The sequence below is a fragment of the Protopterus annectens genome, chromosome 10.part0 (genome assembly GCF_019279795.1).
Source record: "Protopterus annectens isolate FY-2018-M chromosome 10.part0, PAN1.0, whole genome shotgun sequence".
In the NCBI taxonomy this organism is placed as follows: Eukaryota; Metazoa; Chordata; order Ceratodontiformes; family Protopteridae; genus Protopterus; species Protopterus annectens.
The window spans coordinates 1,311,526,604-1,311,552,713 of NC_056744.1; the positions used below are offsets into that span (position 1 = coordinate 1,311,526,604).

Below are 26,110 nucleotides of genomic sequence, written 5' to 3' on the forward strand. Positions count from 1 at the left end.
CTTCCTTTTCACTTGACTGTGTACAAGTGTTTTTGAAATAATGTATGGAAATTCATGTAGAACATTGTATAAACCCACCTTGAGGGAGCAAGGTAAAGTATTTAAGAGTGGTGAACCTAACGTGGCACAAATAAAGAAATATAACATTACATTCAGAACTTGTTTTTCTATATCTGAGTTTTTCTTCACACACCAAAAACAGCTATATTAAAGAGATGGTGCTGTGAATACCTGCACAACATTTATACTAAAAAGATACTGATGAGATAAGTGAAAACTTATAATGAGTTCCATACTTCCATAATACATTCTTCACAATGAATGAACCCCTTTTTACTAATACAGAATTAATTATTGTTGTATCACCAGAGAAGGAAGTGGAATCCAGATATTTTGCTGCAATAGTAGGAATTGCATGTCTCAGTGTAACAGATATCTAGTGCTATTTTATTTCCCACTGCAAAGCAGAGCGATGTTAATTGCCAGTTTCAATATATTTAGAGATTGCCCTTAATATCTGTATGATCACTTGATGCAATATTTTAAGGCCTCAGTGGTACAGCAGTCATACTGTTCTGACATGAATGATGGAAAAAACAGATACTAGCAAAAAATATACAAAAATCACTAAGAAGATAGTGACGTTTAATGCATTTTCATATCTGACCTTTTTTCTTACTTTTTTATAGGCATTGTAGAAGGAGGACGCAAGGATATTTATATCACAGATGCTTTCCATAAATCATTTTTGGAGGTAAGTGTAAGAGTCAAACAAGATTATTAAAAATGATATTAGACCCAATACAAATACTGTAGGGTAGCAGTCCTTGGGATTTTTACATATTTGATGCTTTCCATTAGTATCCTAAATATGACAATGTGACTTCTGCATATGTGTGTTTGTGTGATTGTGTGTCTATAATTAAACAAAATGTTTCAATTGTGAATGTTACTCTATGATTTATTTAGCATGGTAACTTTGGGTCTTATATGATAAGTTATTACACATTAACCCCATGATATCTCCTTGAAAATGGCCTATCATCCATGACATGCATCTGCTATTCAGTTGTTTGCAGCCTTTGTCTGCACATTAGTACCTTCAAGTAATTCAGTAGCATCCTCCACAGTAATTCTTACCTTAAGATGTTATATTGAGAATGTAGCAATAATCAGTGTGCACACAGGAGACACATTATAGCTAACATCCAGGATCACAAATATTTTCTTAACCACTGATCATGTCAACACGATATTTTATTTATTTTTATTTTACATTTGTTAACCAGGTAGTGTCCAGCTGGGCTAGTAGCCCATTTTCGGTGGAGACCTGGGCAGAAAAGCTCCAATAAAAAAACACATTAACAATAGCAAAGAACAAGAAAAGATTATAAAAATTACAAAAATTGCCAAGAAAATTCTACAAATTGAAGCAGTCACAAGAAAATTCAGGTATGTTAATGAGACAATAAGAGATAGTCATCTAATAAGATTAATATAGCATGATATTGTTACATATTTGATAATAAACATTTCAGCAGCATAAAATAAGAAATAGTGACTATGCAAAATATACATTTTGGAGAAAACAGTAAAGTAAAGAAGTAAACAAAGTTGATTATTCAGATAACAGATGATATGAAAGTAATCACATAGATCTAGAAGAAGGCAGCCTGTGGAATTTTGGATAAAAGTAAGCAACTAGAAAAACCATTGTTGAGTGATGTGCTTCTTTAGCAGCTATTTAAAGTTATGACTATCTGGGTTTTTAGGATATGCTGGGGTAGTGTGTGTGTTGCTTCCTTTACTTTCACTCTATCAGTGACAAGTCTGATCATACTTCTCAAGTGTCCATGATTTCAATTGACTTCCTTTATTTGGCTCAAAATTTTGCTTTGTAACTCCTAAAATCTGTGATTTTCTTCATAAAAGATGGTCAATTATAATCAACAAATAATGGCATATTTTACTGTAACTGACTTTTTTAACTTAAAAAAAATGCACATTAATTCAAAAGTTTTTCTCCTGTCAACTTCCTAAGTTTGTGGCCCAAATATTTTAAAAGTGTTTCTGATTTGGGATTTTTGAGCCTGATTATTTTTGGCTTTGTCTGTCTGGAGGAAAAGAGCTCAGAGTCTGCTTCCTTTTCCTTCCTATTTTTTCCAGGGGTGTTATACTTCATAAATAATATCTATATCTTGATCTAGATCTAGATCTAGATGTATAGCTATCTTTCTATCTTTCTCTCTCTCTCTCTCTATATATATATATATAGTAAGCATTTAATTAACTTTGTGGCAAAAATTGTGATATCTCTGTTTGCTGTTGTTTTTTTTAATTCTGTGTGCCTCCAAATCACCCTGCAAAAGGGCAAATTAACCAGGGACGTGGTTGTTTTGTAGTTGCTTGTGGTTTAATCTGCACTTGAGATGTACTTTGCTGTTTTTTTACATTAAGAAATTCCAGGATTGTCCATCTTGTGGCAGAAGGTGTTTTATTTTATTTATTTTTATTTTTATTTTATTTTACATTTGTTGACCAGGATAGTCCGACTGGATCAAAGTCCATTTACAGCGGAGGCCCGGGGAGATAAGCTCCAAACATATACAAGAACAATAGGAAAATGACATAAAACATAGCTATGTAAATAATAAAAATATAAAAATAGAAATGCAGATAAAAGAGAAAAATGCAGATAAAAGTACAATAAGACTAAAAATAGTACAAATTTATAAGTAGGATATTTCATAAGGTACATAGGTTCACATTGAATAGACACGTATACAGGATGGAATTTACCCTGGTTGTAGTCAGGAGATGTTAACAATATCTAATAAGTAAATAACATACATGTTGGTTTAGCCAGGCTTGTTTTTATGTGGGCAAGACCCACCGAAGATTAAAAGACAGAATATATGAACATGAATACAATATTAGGAAGAGACTGGAGATTCAGTTCCCAGGGCATATTCTATATTCTGTCTTTTGAAGTTGAAAGGTTTGACTAGATAAAGATTAGGTAAAATTATATTTCAACATCTTATTTTTAAAAGTATTTTAAAAATATTTCACACATTTTATTGATTGAGGGCTCCGTTATTTGGTATGTTTAATGATGCAGATAAAGAATTTTTTTGTTTATAGTGTTTTGCTTATTATATTCTTTATTTTTTTGTTTACATGTATATGTGTTTATATATTTTTAAGCTGTGGGTTTTATGAATAAATTGAAAGGGAATGTTTGTATGACAATCACGAAATGCTGTTTTGATTGGCTATTTTTTACATATAAAGACTGGTGTACTTAAAATAATTTTATCTGAGAAGGTTCACATTGAGGTTTTAGTGGACAAAAGCACTAATTTAATAAAAGCTTTTTGAGGAGCTCATTTGGCTTTTTGTTTGGCTGTAACCTAAGTTTGTTATCACCATTAAGCATCTCAAATAAGTGTCCACCCAATGGCCCCCAAGAGCAAAGCCCATAAGACAGTCATATACTTTACTTAATACACTTGTCATTGGGGACTTCTTCATACAACAAAAGAAGATAATGGTTAGTTGCCTATCTTGAGGCAGGATCCACAATATCATACACACACTAAAATCACCACACCTCAGTTACCAATATGATTCTATCATAGTTCCTGTGGGTGTAAATGACCTGAGATGCACCTCACTGGAATACATGAAAAGAGACATTACGACACTTTCAGAATATGTGTTACAGACAGGTACGAGACTTGAATTGAACAGCATTTAATCATCAAGGAGGATGATCAGTATGAACAAAAAATTATGATTTTAAAAATTGGCTTAGTTTTTGGTGTCACATCCGAGGAATGATGGTATGGATGACATGGTCGATAAACCATGTTTGTCGTTGCCAAGGATAGGCTGCATCTGTACCCCTTAGGCTTTCAAATATTAGGTAAAACTTTATTTGCCCCTTAAAGCCTTTTTTAGTCAATGTCTAAACGCTAAATCTATTGCCAAAATAAATAACGTCTCCAAGCAACCTTCAGGTATTACTGCTAGAAGCCTAACAAAAAAAACTGCAGACCCTTTAAGCCCTCCTCATTCTAGAGAATGTAGAAATCTGTGCTGTGACATAAACTTGATTTAAAGCTGTAGAAAGTTCTCCAGAAGTGCAAGGCTACAGTGGCTTCCAAACATTTTAGACCAGCACAGCAAAGACTGGACCCAAACAGAAAAGTGTGTAGATCTTCATTAACAAGGTGGGTGGGTTGGCATAATGGTTAAGGTCTTTAGCTCACAGATGCAAGTTACAGGGTTTGATTCTAGATATACTTGTAATAGACTGCAGAATGATAGCCTAGTCTGTAGCTATGAATGTATGAACTAACATACCTCCAAGTTGGTTAACAGGATGATAGCATGGAGATCATCCTCATGCAAGTTGTGAAAATAGGTGAAGACCGCCAGCCTAGCCAGATAGAATTTTGTAGATAATTCTTTCATTTGTAAATATTAATATAAGCCACAGGCTTGTTCTCTTAAATGGGAAAAAAATGTTGGTAAACGTTAACTTCAAAATCTTAACCACATTGTACTCTGCTGGGGAAAGCTGATAAGTCAAGCATAATATAATTGTTTGATCTTTAAAGTCGGCTCCGATATGTCTGGATGAAGAAATTCTGGCTATTATCCTGAGACCAGAGTTAATGGCTAGATTTTGCATGTATAAATGTCCTTCATTGCTCTAGTTTCTGACCAAGTGTAAAGAATGTAAATGTAGTTTCTGTTAGCCTGGGAACACCAGAGAAGTGTGAAGAATGATGTCAAGTGAAGCAGCTCTGTGTTATCAATTTAAAAAGAGAGAATCTGAGAGCTCTGAGCATTTTCTCTTTGCTCAATATGTAAGTTATTTAGAATTGTGTTTTCTTTTAGAAAAGCTAGGAATTGGAAGTATTAGACTAGTTTGTTTTTCTGTGATGTCTGAACCTTTGTTACTGTATTTTTTTGAGTATTTCTCTGTGATCTCTAAACTCTTGAGTGGCACTGTGTAATAAGAAGTATTGTCTTGTGTTTTTATTATTTATTATTAAATATTTTAAACCTTTCAACTGTAGCTGTTTTATGTAGTGATTATTTAAACTCTAAGAGTACATTGCATGTATATAGTGATACTGTACCCAGTCACTCCAAATAAGTCTTGACTGTTTGGTTGCACTTACCATTTGGATAATAATTTTGTACAGTAATAATCGGACAACCTTTATAAGGGCCTTTGAGTAGCTGATAACTATTAGCTGGGTGGTGGCAGTGATTTCTACCATATAGTCTGGGTAAAAACCTTAATAAACTGGCTACATGCTACAATGACATCGCCCGCTTTGCCACTGGCAACCCCTTCAGAACCCACCACTGTATTAACCTGAAACAACTAGGCTGGCTGGAATTCCAAAACCTTCTGCTTATCCCCCAACTGAACATTGCCCACAAAATACTGCACCAGCCTTCAAACTCCCCTATACTCTCAGAACTTTTAATACCATACAATAATCTTAACTCCCTTCATTCTTCTAGAAAACTTATGGCTAAATTAACAAAGTCCAATAACTCAGCTGGTGACTCTTTTTTCTAGTACAGTAGGAAGGAACTGGAATCTACTACCCAGTGACATAACACTAATCTCATCACTGCCCCTCTTCAAACAAAGAATAAAAGAACACTTGAAAAGTCACTGGCTCTGTTCCTGCACTAAACCTGACTAAATTTCTACCCCTCTCTATCTCGTTACTCCCCCCGCATCTCTCTCCCTCTTCCCTGAACAACTATCTTTTTTTTCACTTACTTCTTTTCCTCTTCACTGAAAGTTTGCTTAATCCTTTCTTATCCTTTCTTTTTTACTTTACTCTTACTTTTCCTCCCACTTCTCCTCCCTACTCACCTTTCCCTGATTTTTGCTTCTCTGTAGTTTAGTTTGTTTATAGGTAATGATATCAGTTCCTATTTGTAAATTGTTTTTGCATGCTAACTTTTCTTTATTGTCTTTACATTTATCCTGGTGTTTTTGTTGTATTTGACTTCAAATGTTGTATGTTTTTTGTATATACTGTGGAGCTTTTCTCCCCGGGCCTCTACTGAAAATGGAAATATATCCAGCTAGACTAGCCCGGTCAACAAATGTAAAATAAAAATAAATAAAAATAAAAAAGTGGTATAGTTGCAGAACATGTGCCAGCCTTCCCCAGGAGTGTCTCTCCCCAGGAGTGTCTGTGTGGTTGTATAAACTTTTACCTCAAAGTGCGTGTATGTGTGTGTGTGTGTGTGTGTGTGTGTGTGTGTGTGTGTGTGTGTGTGTGTGTGTGTGTGTGTGTCAGCTACTTGTGCAGGGACATGAAGCACTGGTTGGACAGAGAGGGTGCTGGCAGTTTTAGCTTGCCCACTAGGCTGAGATCTGGACCCTATAGCTGTGCCAGTGGGGAGTGTTATTGGGGACCTGGAGAGAAAGGGAGAAACCAGCCCAGACTGACTGTGATCTCTGTGTGCTCTTAAGGGAAATTGTACTCTACTGTGTGTGTGTATTTGTTATCCTTTCCCTATATGGACGCCCCTCACTGGTGTTAGTGGTGAGGATTGAGACTCCTTGATTGCTGGGCCAGTGGATGGGCATTACATATTAATTGTTTGGCAGTGGTGGGATATCCACAACACATATTAATTGGTTGGCAAATCCTAATTGGCTTGTAATGGTGTGGGTAGTATGAATTCCTGTAGCTTGTGTACAGTGATCACTGAAGGTATTTTGTACTCTAAATCAGCCATGCAGTGAATACTCAGAGTTCAGATCACAATTGTTTTATTTCTTTTGTTAGCTTAAATTAGTCATGGAGAGCAGGCAGCATGTCAGCAGAGGAGTACAGAAAGCTGACATGGAGCCAGTTGGCTGAGATGTACTAGGCTAGGGGACTGGTGTATGGAAACCTGTCTAAGGCAGACATGATAGAAGTTTTGGTCACAGCTGCATCAGAAAACAGCAACCAGGTGAACGATCAGACTGGCAGTGGAGATGTACCACACTCCGAAAATGGACAGCTCAACATTTCTGCAGAGGACTTAAAAATCCATCTGGAGCTAAAGAGACTTGAGTTGGAAGCCAGTCTTGTGGAAATAGAAGCACCTGAGAGACTGAAGTGTCTAGAGAATGAGGACAATGAGAAACTGTGACATTTGCAGGCCTAAGAAAAGAAGAAACTGCTATGCCTGGAAGCTGAGGAAAAGGAGGGCAGATGCAGCATGAGAAGGAGATGTTGACTCTTCGCCAGAGTCATGGAGGTAATGGGCAAGGGAGTAACTGGGCCTAAGAACCACAAAAGGTCAATACATTTCTTCCATAGTTTAAAGAGGGGGATAATTTTGATAGTTTCATTCATATGTTTGAGAGGGTATGTAAACAGTATGATGTTGACCAAAGGCTTTGGGTATGGTTCCTGACCCCCTTACTCCATGGTAAAGCTGTAACTGTGCTGTCCAAAATGTCTGGCATTGCATGTTTTGATTATACTGCTGTTAAGAATCACTTGTTAGAATTGTTTAAGCTAACACCTGAAAATGTATAGGAAAAAGTTTCATGAGCATAAACACAAGGCAGATGAAAGTGTGTGTGAATATGTTGCTGAACTGAGCACTTATTTTCATAGGTGGTTGAGTGGATGTCAGGTCACCACATTTGAAGGGCTGGCAGACCTTTTGGTGAGGGAACAAGCTCTTAGCACTTTGCCTGAGGACATGAGGATCTGGTTAGCTGATAGACAATGTGCTACTTCAGATGAGTTGGGGAAGAAGAGAGACCTATACCTAGCAAGCAGGGCACCCCTGCACAGGAAACGGACCCCCCAGTTCTGCTCACGGGTCTAAAGGAACTTATGCTGGGCAGCACAGACTGCCCCAACAGAATCTGCCAGTAGCAGAGGAAGCTACTAGTCCAGGTACACACCCAGGACCTAGGTTAAATGTTTTGAATGCAACCAGTGGGGCCATGTGGTATACAGATGTCCATGGAGGCAAGGTGGGGAACAAAAGGTGAGAGAGCCAGTAAGTGGGAAAGACAAAATGCCAATAGTAGGTTGTCTTGAGACAACAGGGGTACCAAACTACCATCCTGCAGATGTCCTGATAGGGAAGGATTTGGATGAGGCAGTACCATGTGCTTATGCAGTTACACGCAGTCAGGCTAGGAGACAAGCATGTGGGTCTGGTAGCCTGGGGGAAACCCAGACAGACTGCGTACTTGCAGCCAGGACTGGTGATGTGGTTACTTCAGGGAGGGAGCTACTCTAGCAGTGAGAATGAATGTGAAGCACAGCTGCTTGTGGGTACTGATGTTCCCTTGGACAGACTGACTGAAAAGGTAGAGGTGAGTAGTAGTACCCAGGCTGACAATGAGGCACCACTGTCAGTGGATGCCAGCCTTCCTGTGGAAGAGGAGCTGTGAAGGGTTACAAAGAGAGAGTTGAGACAGGCTCAGATCTCAGACCCTACATTGCAAGGCTTGAGGCAGGTAGCTAGTAAGGCACCTTATTCTCATGGGAAGGGGGATTCTGTATACTGGGTCAAAAGGTTACTGTATAGAGAGTGGACCCCTGAGGGATGGCTAGAAGGTGAGACAGTACAGCAGTTCGTAGCGCCTAGAGCTTATCATCTGGTGCTTCTAGCCATAGCCCATGATATTCCGTTTGCAGGACATATGGGCATAAAACGTGCAAAGAGACATATTATGCAGAACTTCTATTGGACTAGAATTTCCGGAGATGTAACAGGGTACTGCAGGACCTGTGAGCAGTGCCAAAAGGTAGGCAGGGCAGGAGACAAGGTGAAAGCTCCTTTGATGCCTTTGCCTGTGATTGAGAAGCCATTTCTGAGGGTAGCTATGGATATTGTGGGGCCTCTGAGTATCCCAAGTTCCAAAGGGAAAAAGTATATCCTAGTGGCAGTGGATCATGCTACATGATACCCTAAGGCAGTGGCTCTGTCCTCCATTGAAGCAGAAATGGTGGAAAATGCTTTGTTAGAGATTTTAGCAGGGTAGGTTTCCCAAGAGAAATACTGACTGACAGAGGTGCCCATTTCATTTCAAACCTGCAAGCTAGTCTGTTGAAGTACTGTGGGGTGAAGCACATGAAGACCACCCCCCACCATCCCAGACTAATGGTCTGGTTAAGAGGTTAAACTCTATGATCAAGTCCATGCTACGGGCATTTGCAGGCCAGTTTAAGAGGAAGTGGGACAGATATTAGCCCCATCTGTTGTTTGCTTATAAAGAGGCTCCCCAGGAATAGGTTCATAGGTAGGTACTAGGCTATCAGCCCTGGGGCCTATACAAGCCCAGCCAAAAAGGTACCCTGGCTTTTGGCACGCAAGAAAATTATTTTCCTGTGCCACTGTCGAGCAGAGCCACAGAGCTGATCCCCGGGATGAATTTCCTAGTTCCCATCCAATCATCAAGATTATTCTTGAAGAGTGCTAATGAGGAGCTTTGCTTGATATAGATAGGTAGTTTATTCCAGAGTATGGGAAGTCTCTGGGACAGGAATCTATTCCTCCGGCATGTTCTGTTTATTGTGGTGACAAGGTTTAGGTCCCTAGAGCATGTAGCTCAGAGGGATTGGGATTTCTTTAAGTGGAGCATGTCCAACAGCTCTGGGTTTACAATAGCTTTGTATGTTAGGCAGAGATCACCTGTGAGTAGGCGATATGTGATGGAGTAAAGTTGGAGTTTTTTGAGATGGTCTGCATAGGGCATCTGTTTGAGGCCAGTAATCCTCTTTGTGAGGTATTTCTGCGGCCTTTCTAGTTGTTGTAGATGTCTTGTGAGGTACATACCAAAAGAGGCGTTGTACTCTATAGTGGGTCTAATAAGTGATGAGTAGAGGGGAACAATGACCTCTTTTCTTCTGGATGAGAAACCTTTTGTCATGAGGTGTGCCATGTAGAAGGATTTCCTGACTTCTGTGGCAATGCGATTATCAAAGGAGAGACTACTGTCCATCTGTGTCCCAAGGTCTCTTATCACACTTTGGGTGTTAAGTATACTACCGCCTATGTTGTAGTTCATGGGTACAGAGTTTTTACCAAAGGGGATGATAATGCACTTTTTGGCATTGAGCTTGAGACCATGGCTTTGACACCAGGCATCTGTCTCAATGAGGCCCTTTTGTAGGATGTTCACATCGTTAGGAGTTTCGATTATGGCTCCTAGTTTACAGTCATCTGCAAACTTCATTAGCCAAAGACCTTCTGTGTTAGCCTGTACTTCAGAGAAGTAGATACCAAACAGGAGAGGACCCAGGACTTAACCCTGTGGTACTCCACTTGTCACTGGTCTGAAGTCGGATTTGGAGTCTGCTACTTTCACAGTGTACTTTCTGTCAGTGAGCCAGTTGGCAACCCATCTTGTGACATAGGGATTTATACCTAGTTTAGTGAGTTTATCTATAATTCCAGAGTGGGGGATGGTGTCGAAAGCCTTGGCAAGATCTAGATAGGCTGTGTGAACCACCTTACCCTTGTCTACAGCTTTGATGACTGCTTCAAAGAAGTCTATCAGGTTTAGGAGACATGATCTGCCTTTTACAAACCCGAACTGGGTGGGGTCCAGAGTTTGGAGATTACCAATGTCTTTGTTTATAAGTTCCATGATGATATGCTCCATGGCCTTGCAGGCCAGGCTGATCAGGCTAATGGGATGGTAGTTCCCAGGTTCTGTGGTGGCTCCCCCCTTGTGGAGTGGGATAACCGTTGCTGTGCGCCATTCAGCAGGCACAAAGCCTGAGGTGAGGCTATGATTGAACATGGTACTTAGGTGGGGTGCCAGTTCATTCTGTAGCTCGTGTAGAATGCAGCCTGGGATGTTGTCTGGTCCCATGGATGCTGTGTTCTTGGCTTTGGAGAGTGTGGGTTTTACCTGTTCAGCCGTGATTACAGGAACTTTGCATTCTTCTGGTATAGAGATGGGCTCTTTAGGGGGTGAGAGGGGGTAAAGTTAGCACTGAACCTATCTGCCAGGATGTTGGCAATATCAGCTGGGTCTGTATATTTAGTGCCATTGTGCTGTAACTCAGAGCAGATCTGAGTGTTGCTGTTGAGATTCTTGACATAGCTATAGAATGCTTTGTGGCTGTCTTTAGAATCAGTGCGCGATTTTGTTTTCGTAACTAGCTTTGGAGGATTTTATCAGGGATCGCAGTTTCTTACTGAGCCTGACCAGGGAGCTCCTCCACTTGGGATTTTACTCTCTTTTGCAACAGTTTCTTCCTTCTGTTTTACAGTTTGTTTATGGCAGGGGACCACCAGATTGGCTTCCTTCTTTGGAGGATAGCATCTTGGTTCTGTTTGGGATAACATGATCCATGCACTCATGTAAGAGTTTATAAAGTGCAATTCTGTAGGATTCAGTAGTCATAACTGTATTGTCCATCTGCATGGGTGTCATGAAGTTCACCACTTCCATCTTATGAAGCATGAAGTTGGCTTTGGAGAAATTTTTTACCATGGTTTCCTTAATGGGGAGTGGGGGCAGAATGTGGATATCTAGGGTAATTAGCTTATGGTCAGATCGGACCAATGAGGCATTGACTTTAGGTGTGGAACACTGGTCACTCATGTTGGTAATGACTATATCTAGGATATTGTTGCCCCTGGTGGGGGTGTGGATTAGTTGATCCAGGGCATTGGAGTTTATGAATTCCAGAAAGTGTTGAGCGAAGGAGTTGGTACATGAGTAGTTTTCCCAGTTAATGGTGGGGTAGTTGAAATCGTCCATTATTAGGGTGTTTGGTTGAACCCTCATATTTTCCAGTGCATCAAGAAAAGAGGAGTGGGAATCCTGGGGCATGGTGGGTGATCTATAGCAAGCTACAATTTGGATTGCAGTTTTGCCAGAGTTAGTTGCACTTGGATAACCGTGGCTGCATTATGCTGAGCAGCTAGCCTGGAGGTGTGGATATCCTTAATGAATATGGACACACCTCCACCTTTGGTGTTCCGGTCCAGGTTACATGGCCGAAAATTGTGGTATGAGTTATAGCCTGGTAGTGCAGGGGTGCTGTCTGGAGCCTGGAACCAGGTCTCAGTCACTGCACAGATATCGATGTTCTCCATTTTTAAGGAGTGCCTCAAGTGAGTGCATTTTGAGATTTAGACTTCTAGCATTGAGTAGCATCACCCTCAGTTTTTGCTTACCTGTTCCTGTTATGGTGGTGAATTTGCCATTTGAACCTTACCTAAAAAGGCACTATGGGGTGGCAAGAACCTTAGCCAATATCCAGAATCCCAGGGGTGACAGGTGCAGACCATCTCTGGCAAAGCATCGTGGTCTGTCGACAATGTCATCCCAGGCAGACAGATACTGGATCCCTTTAGAATGGCACCAGAAGCTTAGCTAATTGTTGAAGTCAATCATTTTGTCCTTGTACTGCGGCATCATTCTGGGTGATGGCAGAATGCTACTTAGGGCTAGGGTCATACCTGCCTGGGCTACAAGATCGGAGAGCTCTTCCATGTCTCTTTTCATGTAGTCCAGGGAAGTACATCTCAGGTCGTTCACACCAACATGGACAATGACAGAGTCATATTTGTACTTGTTGTGGAGTGACCTAAGTGTGTGGGTTATGTGGCAGATCCTGGCACCCAACAGTAACCTTCTCCTTATTTAGCCTGGTGAGTGAGACATCAGTGTGCCTGACTATAGAGTCACCTATGACTAGTGTGTTGGGTACGTTGTTTTGCCTTATTGGTTGTGGTTGAGTGGTGGGCTATGTGTCATTTGGGTTGTGTTGGGGGATGGAGGTTGCTTGCGTTTCTGCTTTGGAGGTCTCTGTTGCTTAGACAGATTATTATTGAGAGCCTCCGCAAATGTTTTTATGTTACTATGTGTGGATTTTGGAGGTGTAGATTTAGTGAGACTATGTGATGAGTGTTGTGTTGTGCAAATGTTTACCTTCTCCTCTTGACTGTCAAGTTCAGTCTTGATTGGAGAGAGCTTTACCTCTAGTTTTTCTAGACAAGTGCATCTCTCATAGGTTGTAGTGTTGGGTGGTAGGAGGAGAGGGTTATCTGTGTACATGAGGCAATTTCTACATTGCCCCAAGATGCCCAGATTCATCAGATAGACAGGAGAGAACACTGGGAGCTGACCCTTGGACATGCCTGAATAAAAAACTATTTTCCTCTAGATAAGTGAGAAAAGTGAGTACAAGAGCTGTTTTTCTCTAAGTAAGTGAGGAAAGTAAGTGCCAAAACTGTTTTCCTCTAGGTAATGAGGAAGGTTGAGTGCTGTAGTAATTAGTAGGTTATTTAGTGCTTACAAGTTCTGAACAAGTGCTGATCACGAATAAGCAAATCCAAGTGCTAAAACTAAGAATCTGTATCTGGACTAAACTAGTTACAGGAAAGGGGGAAACAAGTGCAAATGTGGGCTTTTAAATCAGAAAGTTGAGAGGGATGGAAAAACTGCCCAAATGGCCAATAACTACAATTTCTGGGCCAGAACCACTCCTTATGTGGTAGGTAGATTACCTAGTGCTTACCACTCCCACTGATGAGCTAGAAGGCTTCCCTCCAACACAGAAAGCTCAGAAACTTACATACAGTCCTGGATACAGCAAATCTGATTCTAGACTACACTAGTTACAGGAAAGGTTTTATATATATATATATATATATATATATATATATATATATATATGTGTGTGTGTGTGTGTGTGTGTGTGTGTGTGTATGCAGAAAAGTAGCTAGAACAGCAGTAAAAACTATTCAAATGCAGTGCAAGCTAGCACACTTGAGTATGTAGCAATGTTAGACCAAACAGTTTAAAAAATGCAATGAAATTAAAAATGACTAAAAACAAGTGCAGAAGGAGTATATTAGGTAGAATGAGGTAAAGAGATGGGACTGGGGGAGTGTCCCAGATCAAATCTACAGTGGGGCGGGCAACTGCAAAAGCCTCCAAATTTAAACAACAAGACAGGAATAGGGAGGGTGGGTATGGGAAAACCAACACCTTCAACAGAGGTCTAAAAAACTATACAGTGAAGCAAAAATAACAGTGCACAACTCTGAAGTCAGCCAGCAATGATATAAAATTAGTCAAATAACAATTACCAGTACACAACTCTGAAGTGCCAGAAAAATATACTCACCTCTGTATATCTCTAGATAGTTTGAAGAGCACTCGCCACAGATTTTTCATCCTTGAGTTGCTGTATGAGCATAGGGTGAGGGGACCTCTAGATTTAATTCGAGATGAGTGGAAAGCTGAGTGTGAACCTCACAAGGAGTCTGTTGTGGCATAAATCCTAAACCTCAGGATAAGGCTCAGGGAACTAATGAGCTTGGCCTAGGAGAATCTGGCAGATGCCCAACAACAGAAAATGGTGCGGTATGACAGAAATACTCGATCAAGAGAGTATGCTGTGGGGTAGCAGGTAATGGTTCTCATTCCTGTCAGACACAACAAACTGCAAGCAGCTTGGGAGGGACCCTACAAGGTGGTAAGAAAGGTAAGTGATGTTAACTACATGGTAGAACTGCTAGGCAGGGGCACAAATTGTGCCATGTTGACATGATGAAACCTTATCATGATAGGGAGGCCCTTGTGCTGAGCATTTGAAGTGGCTTGCAGGAGGAGTCTGAGGGTGATCTGGTGAATGATCTCCTCAGTGAGGTTCAGACTGACACCTCAGTGGAAGGGGTAGCAGTGTCCCAGAAGCTATCTCCTACCCAAGTTCGAGAAATCCAAGCAGTGTTACAGGAGTTTGGGGACATGTTCACTGGGAAACCAGGGTACACCTTCCTGGTGCAGCACCAGGTGGATACAGAACCCCAAAGGCCTATTAGGCAGGCACCTTATATGGTGCCTGAGAGAGTCAAACAGACTCTGAGGTAGAAGATACAGGAAATGTTGTTACTAGGGGTAATTCAAGAGTCCAACAGTCCCTGGGCCTCCCCCATGGTGCTGGTGAAAGGTGGCAGCACCAGGTTCTGTGTGGACTACAGGAAATTAAATATTCACACTGAGTCAGATGCTTACCCCATGCCTAGGCAGATGAGGCCCTAGAGCAGCTGGGTGGGGCTAAGTATCTTACAACTATTGATCTTGCCAAGGGTTACTGGCAGGTGCCATTGACTCCCAGTGCTAGAGAGAAGTCAGCCTTTATGACTCCTTTTAGCTTGTATGAGTTCACAAAGATGCCCTTTGGAATGAAAAATGCCCCAGCAACTTTCCAGAGGCTGGTAAATCATATCCTAGTAGGAGCAGGACGGTTTGCCCTTGGTTACCTAGATGGTATTACTGTCTACAGCCATCCCTGGCAAGAGCACCTTCAACATGTCAGGGAGGTGTTGGGCAGACTGCAGAGGGCAGGGTTGACCATTAAGTTGAGCACATGTCAGGTTGGTATGGCAGAGGTCTCCTACCTGGGACATAGAGTGGGGAGTGGTAAGATCAGGCCAGAACCTGACAAAGTAGAATCCATTCAGCCATGGCCTTCACCTCTTACCAAAAAGCAGGTGAGGGCATTCTTAGGGACAGCAGAGTACTACAGAAAGGTTCGTCCCCAGTTTTAGTACCATATCTGCTCCCCTCACAAACCTGATGAGGAAGAACAGGCCAGATAAGGTAGTGTGGACCCCAGCATGTGAGCAGGCATACCAGGAGCATAAGGAAGCTTTGAAAGGACCCTCTGTATTAGCCAGACCAGATTACAGCAAATAATTTGTTGTATAGGTGGATGCTTTGAACCATAGGGTGGGGGCTGTACTTAGCCAGATTTCTTCAGAGGGAGAAGAGCACCCAGTGGTTTATCTCAGTCATAGGCTGGAACCCAGGGATGAATGCTATGCAGCTGTAGAAAAGGAATGTCTAGCCATAGTGTGGGCACTGCAGAAACTTCAGCCTTATCTGTATGAAAGAAAATTCACTGTAGTGACAGATCACAATCCCCTAACATGGTTAAACAAACCCAGCCAGCAAAATACCAAGTTGCTAAGATGGAGCCTAGGGTTGCAAGCAGATGATATGTCAGTGCAGCACCACAGTGGGATTAGCAATGCCAATGCAGATGGGCTCTCAAGACAGGGAATGGGGTAAGGTATACTCAGACAGACCTAACCATCTCAAGCACCATTTCTCAAGGGTCACTTGAAAAACTTGCTTGAGTTCTTCGGGGGGAGATGTGTGAAAATAGGCAGCCTAGCCAAATAGAATTTTGTAGATAATTCTGTCATTTGTAAATATTAATATAAGCCACAGGCTTGTTCTCTTAAATGGGGAAAATGTTGGTAAATGTTAAACTTCAAAATTGTAACCACATTGCAATCTGCTGGGGAAAGCTGATAAGTCAAGGATGGTAGAATTGTTTGATCTTTAAAGTTGGCTCTGATATGTCTGGATGGAGAAATGCTGGCTATTGTCTTGACACCAGACTTAATGGTTAGAATTTGCATGTGTAAATGTCCTTCATTGCTCTGGTTTCTGACCAGGTATAAAGAATGTAAATGTAGTTTCTGTTAGCCTGGGAACACCAGAGAAGTGTGAAGAATGATGTAATGTGAAGCATATCTGTGTTATCAATTTAAAGAGAAAGAATCAGAGAGCTCTGAGCATTTTGTCTTGAGAACATCCAACATCACCAGCCCTGCTTTGCTCTATATGTAAGTTATTTAGAATTGTGTTTCTCTTAGAAATAGCTAGGAATTGGGAAGATTAGTTTAGTTTATTTTTCTGTGATGTTAGAGCTTTTGCTACTGTATTATTTTAAGTATTTCTCTGTGATCTCTGAACTCTTGACTGGCACTGTGTAATAAGAAGTATTGTCTTGCGTTTTTATGATTTATTATTAAATATTTTTAAACCTTTCAAATGTAGCTGTTTTGTGTAGAGATAATTTAAGCTCTAAGAGTACATTGCATGTATATAGTGATACTGTACCCAGTCACTCCAAATAAATCTTGACTGTTTGGTTGCACTTACCATTTGGATAATAATATTGTACAGTAATAATTGGACACCCTTCATAAGGGCCTTTGAGAAGTTGATAAATATTAACTGAGTGGTGGAAGTGATTTCTACCATATACTCTGGGTAAAAGGGACACAGCTGGAGAATCTGTGCCAGCCTTCCCCCAGGAGTGTCTCTGTGGTTGTATAAACTCTTATCTCAAAGTGTGTGTGTGTGTGTGTGTGTGTGTGTGTGTGTGTGTGTGTGTGTGTGTGTGTGTGTGTGTGTGTGTGTGTGTGCGTGTGTGTGTCTCAGCTACTTGGGCAGGGACACGAAGCACTGGTTGGACAGACGGGGTGCTGGAGGTTTTAGCTTGCCCACGGGGCTGAGATCTGGACCCTATAGCTGTGCCAGTGGGGAGTCTTATTTGGGGACCTGGAGAGAAAGGGAGAAACCAGCCCCAGACTGACTGTGATCTCGGTGTGCTCTTAAGGGAAATTGTACCTTACTGTGTGTGTATTTATTATCCTTTCCTTATATGGATGCCTATCACTGATGTTAGTGGTGAGGATTGAGGCTCCTTGATTACTGGACCGGTGCATGGGTATCATGCAAGTTACCATATATAATGTCTCTCACCATATCCTGGCTAGCTACCAGTCACCATCTATGCCCCTAGTGCCTCACAACTCTCACCTAATCCTACTTAAGGCACTCACCATCAACCAAACATCCTGCTCATGGGTGTATTTAACTAACCCTATGTAGAGTGGAAAACTTACACTGCCTCAACACACTGGAACAGATAGTGCACACCCCAACCAGAGGGTCAAACATACTGGATCTGGTAATCACAAGCATGGTAGAGCACTGCCACCCCCCCCCCGACACTCAAGTCTCTTCCTCACTAGTCAGGGCAGATCACAAAGCTGTCACCTCTGAAGTAAAAATCAACCCAAAAACCCAGCTAAACCAGTAACAGTTAGGAACTATTCTAAAACAAAGTACTCTATTAAGTAACAATTTGTTAAATTTCATGGCTCACCCTAACCCTGAGAACATAAAACTATGCAGGATTATTCACAGAGTCCCTATACAACCATGTGAATGGCTGCATAGAAGCTGCTGTACCTACCAAAAGTAAAGCCACACTAAAAACAAACTCCACTGGTGGAATACTCACCTAAACATGGTATATAATAAAAGAAGAAAATATATGGCCAAAGTCAGAAAGTACAACTCCCTTAAATACAAGTGCTCTGTTATACAACTAACAAGAATGTCATTACTAACACCTTAGCAAAACACATTTTGGAATTGCCTCTACATAGGTTCTCATTTGTAGTGATACAAAAAGTAGAGAAGAATTTAAGAGGAGATCCCTGGGAGTTAGTACTCGAGGAAGCAGAATTAGAATGGCAAATTCAGACAGGAGCCCACACACCACCAGGGTTGAATGAGGCATTGCCAATAAAATGTTTATTAAAAATGGAAGCACTAGCTAGGTAATTGTGTGTAGATGCTCAATGAGTTGTAGTGTAAACTGTGCGTAATGTGTTAGAGCATTTATAAATACACATTACCAAATTAACATTATTATGGTTAGGTGTATAGTGAATCTTATGTGTACAATAATTCTATAATCTAAGATATTCAGAGAATTTCATTTAATAACATTGTGACTTGCACTATTGTTGACAACAGGCATGGCGAATTCAATTGTTCGTAGTCATTTGACTGTAGTTTGCAACTGTGTAATATAGTAATCAGTTATAAAATGAAAATGTGTTTACATTAAGGCAAAATAGGTCTGTATATATTTGTTAAATATAAGCTTCCCTTATATAGGAATAGTATTTAGTTTGGTTAGACCATTACTATTTTCATCAGTTTTTTATTCTGTTGCTTTAAACTGGAATTAGTTTGAGTGACATCACCACTGGTTTTTGAATTTCATTGGAAGTGCGGTTTTTAAGTGGGGTTTTTAAAGTTTGTGGCTAATTTCATGTAATTTTTTAGTCTGAAGAAGCTGGGGTATTGTTTCCATCGAAAGCGCTTACTACAATAAATCACGAACTTTTGGAGTGTACTGAGAGCCTCTCACTTTGTTGTTTATCTTGGTTTTGCCATTAGTTGCTGTTTCTGTTACACAACTAAGCAAGAAATAAGAAGTCTAATTATGTCTAACTAGGCCAACTATGAGGTCAGGATAGCCTCACAGGCTAAGGACAATTACAAGGCTTCCTCAGTTATATCTGGAACCTTAAAAGTAACACACAGCGGTGTACTGAGATGTATGGTACCACCTTCACCAGTCAGGGTGACATAGCAAATCTACTGTTAGATAAATTCAGTCACCTCATGCTCTACCAGGTGAAATACTCTTCAACATACCCAATTATTAGCAAAGGTCGAGTGCTGGCAGCACTCACTAAAGCCAAAAATACCACCACTGGCAGTCTCACCAACATTCTCAGTTGCCTCTGGAACAGTCTAAAACATGATCTATAAGGACCACTTGAGGCACTCTTCAACTACAGCCTTGAAACAAGTTACATTCCAAGTGAATGGAGGACTGCAACATTCATTCCTCTCCATAAAAGTTGGCCATCAACTGCTCCAGGGAACTAGAGACACATCAGTCTAACAAGACTAATATTCAAATTCATGGAACAAAATGTCATGGAAATGGTAAACTAGCATACTGGCAACCTGCAGACACTGGAATCATCCCAATTTGGCTTTGATGTGGGAAGATTGTGCCTACTTAACCTGGCAAGCTTATTTGACAGGGTCACCAAGGCAATCAATGGGGTAAAACAGTGCATACTGCATATCTTGACCTGGCCAAGTCATTCAGTACAATACCCCACTCAGACATTATTGCTAAGCTCTGAGTTAGGCATAAATCCCTTCATAACTCACTGGATTGCGGGCTGGCTCATAGGCAGGGCCCAAAACGTCAAGATCATTGAGACCACCTCCACCATGAAATAGATCACTAGTGAAGAACCAGAGAACTCTGTTTGGCATCTACTTCCCAGAAGTCAACAGTAATGCCCAAGGCCTCTGGCTCACCAAGTTTGCAAGTGACTGCAAACTGTGAGTTATTATAGATTCCCCCAAGGTACCAATATCTTGCAAGAGGGTTTGACAGAGACAAACTATGGGTGCCAAAGCCATGGCCTAAAATTCAATGCCAAAAATGCATTATAATGCCCTTTGGAAAACTGTCAATCCAAGTTAATTACTCCAGCAATAAAATGTCCCTAAGTGTTGACCCAGTAGTAAGGAATCTGGAAACATATGTAGAAAGCAATCTTGCCTTTGACCAGCATGTAGCTAATATAGCAAAAAATGTATTCTATGTCACCCAACTTATAGGTAAGGAAACAGAGGTAATCCCGAAAGCTTGAGTCAGTTCTTGCAATACACCTGTGACCCAGACTGTGAAAGGACTAACAAGAAACATAGGTTTGTAAGAGCAATATTTAAAATCTGTCCCTATTTGTCCCCCATCATTTTAGGTATTGTCCAGATTTTTTGCTCTAAGAGGTGGAGAGGTATGATGGGAGGGTCCAAGGGAGCTGACTGGAGGAAAATCTGAGATGGAAAAAACAAGGAGCCAATCCCAAAATGTAGAGGTTAACCTCTTATTTGAATATTCCATGAGGGTTTCCATGGAACCTCATTCCTAGTTAAAAGGTTTTTATTTTGTTTTTAACAAACAAAACACGATAATGCAAAATGAGCTACCACGATAGAACTATATTTAAGAAAACACTTTCACATGACCTTCATGTTGATCTAATAGAGTGGCTTGTAGAGTGGTTCAGAGTTTGATCATTGAAGATGCCTGATTTCACATGGCTATGAAAAGACTTTATTAGTCTGCTTTTTATCACATGTGATATGACAGGCTCTGTCTGTCTTTATAGACCTCATATTCCTTGAAGCAAATTATGAAAGCTTTATTGCAGGACATTTTCCAGTGTGAGTTGACCTTATCAATACTTGTTTCTCATGTAGTCGAAGAGGTTGTGCCAACTTTTACAGTACTCATATCTCCTGAAATATGTTATGAAAAACTAATTTTCTCTTGTTTGGCTAAAAGTATTAAGGAACCTGCTTATAAGTAGCTCATATTCATGATTAATGTGACCAGTCCCCATTCTTCTTCCTAATGAAGCCAGGCTTTTTTATATATGCAGAGGAGGTAGTCACTTTGAGCCATACTAGATGACGCTCATTTCTTTGAACAATACATGCATCCAGAGAAATAGCTTAGGGTGGAAACAAGTCACAGTGCTCATTTTTACAGAGCTCATGAGTGTGCACAAGTAGGAGGAAAAATGTAAGCAAAATTTGAGACCTTTTTTATAAGCTTTTTGTGTCCATGGAATAAAAATCCAGCAAGTGGTAAACTGTAGAATATACAACACCTTTAGTAAAAATAAGTATCTAAGGTGTTTGAGCAAAGATAACTGTGTCCATGGTGTAAAAAATACAGCAGTGTGGAGTGGGGCCCTGGTATAATAATTTTTCACTGAACTGCAGTTTACAGAAATTTTGCTAAATGCAGGCCAAGTGGCTGAGAGAATATCCCCTGGTATCAGAGGCTGGTTCTATGGTGTTCCAGTCTGGGATCTCCACTATCAAGCCTCTTCCTAGGACTAGGAGTCATCTGATGAAGGGCTTGGACCTGAAAGCACTCATGTTATTTGGATTTTATATGTGGTTTTATGAAAAGTGTGACTTGGTCTGGCGGTTTCACTGCTCTTTGTTTTACTTTTCTACATCTTGGGTCTAGGAATTAGTCAGGGCTCATCTATTAAGATTCTACCTGTCTTCAGGTACCAGGTGGGGAAGTCTGGACTCTTCTGTTCAGATTATTTGTTTCTTCATGTTCCAAGTGGTGAAGTTAGTACAAAAGAGGACTAGATAGCTCTGTGCCTGTCTAGATAAAGGACTGTAAACTCAGAGGGATCAGATGGAAGGGCAGTTAACCAATCTCCTGAGAGGGGGGGGTGGTGCCATGGGGCTTGGGGTAGGGGTTAGATGAAGTAAGAGGCTGATGTAATCCATGTTGGTGTAGGCCATCAAACAAACTAGAAGGCTTGTCTTTGACCCCTTTTTCTCACCCCTAATAATGAAAGGAAAGCCCGAGTCTCAACATTTTCTCATCCCTAATAATGAAAGGAAAGCCAAAGTCCCAAATGAGTAAAAGAAAACATTTTCAAATAACTGAAAGTTGATGTTTAAGTCTGTACATATCATATCCTGACAGTTACTGTTTCGATTTATACTCATCTTCACATCACAAAAAAAAGAAGGAAAAGAAAAAATAACAGAGTGGCTTGTTTCCTGCATTACTAGTTCACCAGATAAACCATGCCAAGGTAGCTTCAGTGATATACAGATCTAATTCCTTGATTGGCTTTTTCCCAGATAATAAAGATTTCATCAATGTCAAACAGGGGCTTTGGTGCACTGCCGTCTCCTCAAATTTTCCAAGAGCAACATTGGCCAGACTTGGGGCCATGGCTGCCCCATAACAATTCCAGTAGTTTGCTTATAAAACCTGAAGTAGTTGTTCCTAAGGGTTAGATACAATAACCTTTCTAGAACTTCTGTCCCTCCTGGTAATACATTCATGTCCTTTCATATGCCTCTGCTAGAGCTTTCATACAGTAGCTGTGTGGAAACACTGTATAAATTGCTTCCACATCTATTGTGACTTGACTTGTGGAATTGCTAACTAGAATATCTCTAATTTAATGCTGAAAATCCAGAGAGTCTAAAATAAAATATTTGTTGACCTCTCCCATTTGGTTTTATCTGGGCATCAAGGTAGCTGGATATTGTCTCAGTTATGAAACCACCACTTGCTACTACTGGTCTGTAAAGAGGATTAGAAATATTCTTATAGGTTTTGGGATCCCAAAGAACCTTGGTATTTTTGGATGGAGGTGACCAAAAAAGTCAAACAGCTTGGCATCAAGTAAATCATCCTCATGCAGCTTTCTTAGCTTCTCTCCCAAATTATTATAAGCAATATTCACAGTGTTAAAATCACATTTAATGTAAAACCTGTTATTGCCAAGCATGGCCTTAATCTTGCAGTTATAAGCATCTGTATCTGTGATTAGGATGTCTTCCCCCATATTCCACCAATCTTATCTCTGCTGTGATTTTTTATATCAGCCAGTTCCTTGTCACTAATGTTGTATAACTTTTTCCTAGGTGGTTTACTGAGGGCCCTGTGAATATCAGCCTTGAATTTGCTCTTATATGCATTCAGGGTTGAGTGCACTGTGGTCAAAAGTCATTGGGATTTTTCTATTTTATACCATTGTCATTTCTATCAGTGTTGTTTCCATCCTTATTTATGTTATTGAAAAATACTTTAAGATTGAATATCTCTCACATACAGTTTAACATCTATCACAGTTTCCAAGTTACTTCTGTTAAAAGGTATAAGTCAGACCCTTACCTAGGATTTCTTGCTCTAGATGAGTGAACAGTTTTGTCAAGTGGTTTCAGACCATAGTCCTATTTTGTTGTTGGTTCTGGTGGGTCCCTTCTTTTGTTTTGATCTCTCCATGTTCCTCAGATCCCTAGCCCCTTTTCAGGAACTTTTGCTTTGTTGTTGGTACACTTGTAAAGACCTCTGAGTCAGAGAGAAAGGCTGTTCCATTGTGTGGCTCCCTGTTGAGATCTGATGGTTCCATTTGGTGGGTGTCTCCCTCTGTGGTGTTATCCTCATATCCTGTTGCCTGATGCTGGTGGTGGGTGCACCTAAGTTGGGTCCAGGTTCCTGGTATCCCAGATGAAAATTCTTCCTTTTTCCTTCTTCCACATCTCTCTAATCGGCAATAGCTGTGGCCAGGGTCCCTTGTGTGCCAACCTTATGCTTGTAGTGGTGATGGTAGTTAAGTTTGCCATGCCTCCAGTGCCCTGCTAAACATTTTCTGCTATTATGTCTTGGTGGGTATATCATTCCCCTGGTTGAAGCATGATGGTTTTGTGGCTCCTGTGTGTCCCTTAAGTTCATATTGATTTTTCCATTTTCTTCTTCTTAACTTTGTTTTCTAAGTCAGTGATTCTATTTTCAAGATCTAAAAATCTGGAAGGGGAGTCAAGGCTGTCCTTGAATAAATTCTCCAGGTTTAGGATGTTGCTGATAGAGGAATCCTGCTGAGCTTAGTTATGCCTAAGGAAGATCCCAAATTGCTTGATACTTGTACCTTTTAAAAACTTATAAACCCAAATATAAAATTAAGAAAATAATCCACGACAAATTCTTACTGCAAGAAGAATACTATGAACACAGTGCTACAGATATACTAATTAAAAAAAACACAAGTGGCCATGTTGGTGAAGGGAACAGAGGGGATGAGGAAGTGATGGGTAGGTATGGTGTTAAACAAAGGAATGCAGAAGGTCAGATGGTAGTGGATTTTGTGAAAAGGAGGGACATGGCTGTGGTGAATACATGTTTTAACAAGAGGGAGGAGCATAGGGTGATGTACAAGAGTGGAGGAAGATGCACACAGGTGGATTATATCTTATGTAGAAGGGCTAGTTTGAAGGAGATTGGAGACTGTAAAGTGGTGACCAGGGAAAGTGTAGTTAGGCAGCATAGGATGGTGGTTTGTAGGATGACGTTGGTGATCAAGTAGAGGAGGAGGAGTGTGAGGGCAGCACCAAGGATCAAATGGTGGAAATTGAAAAAGGGTAATTGTGAGGTGGAGTTCAGGGAAGAGTTAAGGCAGGCACTGGGTGGCAGTGAAGAGTTACCAAATAGCTGGGTAACTACAGCAGAGCCAGTAAGGGAGACAGCTAGAAAGGTGCTTGGTATGACATCTGGACAGAGGAAGGACAACAAGGTGGCATGGTGGTGGAATGAGGAAGTACAGGAGAGTATACAGAGAAATAGGTTGGCAAAGAAGTGGGATTGTCAGAGAGATGAAGAAAGTAGACATGAGTATAAGGAGATAAGGTGCATGGCAAAGAGAGAGGTGGCGAAGGTTAAGGATAAGGCATATGAAGAGTTGTATGAAAGGTTGGACACTAAGGAGGGAGAAAAAGACCTGTACCAATTGGCTAGACAGAGGGACCAAGCTAGGAAAGATGTGCAGCAGGTAAAGGTGGTAAAGGATAATGAAGGAAACATACTCACAAGTGAGGAGAGTGTGTTGAGGAGATGGAAAGAGTACTTTGAGGGGTTGATGAATGAAGAGAATGAGAGGGAGAGAAGGTTGGCTGATGTGGGGATAGTGAATCATGAAGTACAATGTATTAGCAAGGAGGAAGTAAGGATAGCTATGAAGAGGATGAAGACTGGAAAGGCTGTTAGTCCAGGTGACATACCTGTGGAAGCATGGAGGTGTTTAGGTGAAATGGCAGTGGAGTTTTTAACCAGATTGTTTAATGAAATCTTGGAAAGTGAGAGGATGCCTGAGGAATGGATAAAAAGTGTTTTGGTACCGATTTTTAAGAATAAGGGTGATGTGCAGAGCTGTAGTAACTACAGAGGGATTAAACTGATCAGTCACAGCATGAAGTTATGGGAAAGAGTAGTGGAAGCTAGGTTAAGAAGGGACATGATGATTAGTGATCAGCAGTATGGTTTCATGCTGGGAAAGAGCACTGCAGATGCAATGTTTGCTCTGAGAGTGTTGATGGAGAAGTACAGAGAAGGTCAGAAGGAGTTGCATTGTGTTTTTGTAGACTTAGAGAAAGCATATGACAGCGTGCCTAGAGAGGAGTTGTGGTATTGTATGAGGAAGTCGGGAGTGTCAGAGAAGTATTTAAGAGTGGTACAGGATATTATTTATTTATTTATATTTGTTGACTGGGAGTGTCCGATTGGATGTAGGTCCATTTTCAGCGGGGGCCCGGGGAGAAAAGCTCCACAGTTAAAATAAACAGACAGTAGTTACATTGGATTACATAGCGCTTAACAATTTACATAGGAATTACTTACAACATATTTACAGATGAAGAACATACTACATCAGTAGACAACTAGAATCTTTATCTGTGAAGTACATAACAGACATTAACAAATGTTACAATAAGAAGTTCCTGCTGTATAATAAGTTATGCTTATGAGCATCTGAGCTTGCTATAATCAAGGTAGTTAGT

At 40.7% G+C, this 26,110-nt stretch overlaps 1 protein-coding gene across 1 annotated transcript in view; it reads left to right on the forward strand.

The window, feature by feature from the left end:
- Nucleotides 1-26,110, forward strand: part of SERPINC1 (serpin family C member 1) — a 1,665,396-nt gene that overhangs the window by 1,508,974 nt on the left and 130,312 nt on the right. Inside the window, exon 6 of the mRNA XM_044085991.1 lies at nt 690-754. Within this exon, the coding sequence (XP_043941926.1) occupies nt 690-754 (65 nt within the window). The remainder of the gene's footprint in view (nt 1-689; nt 755-26,110) is intronic.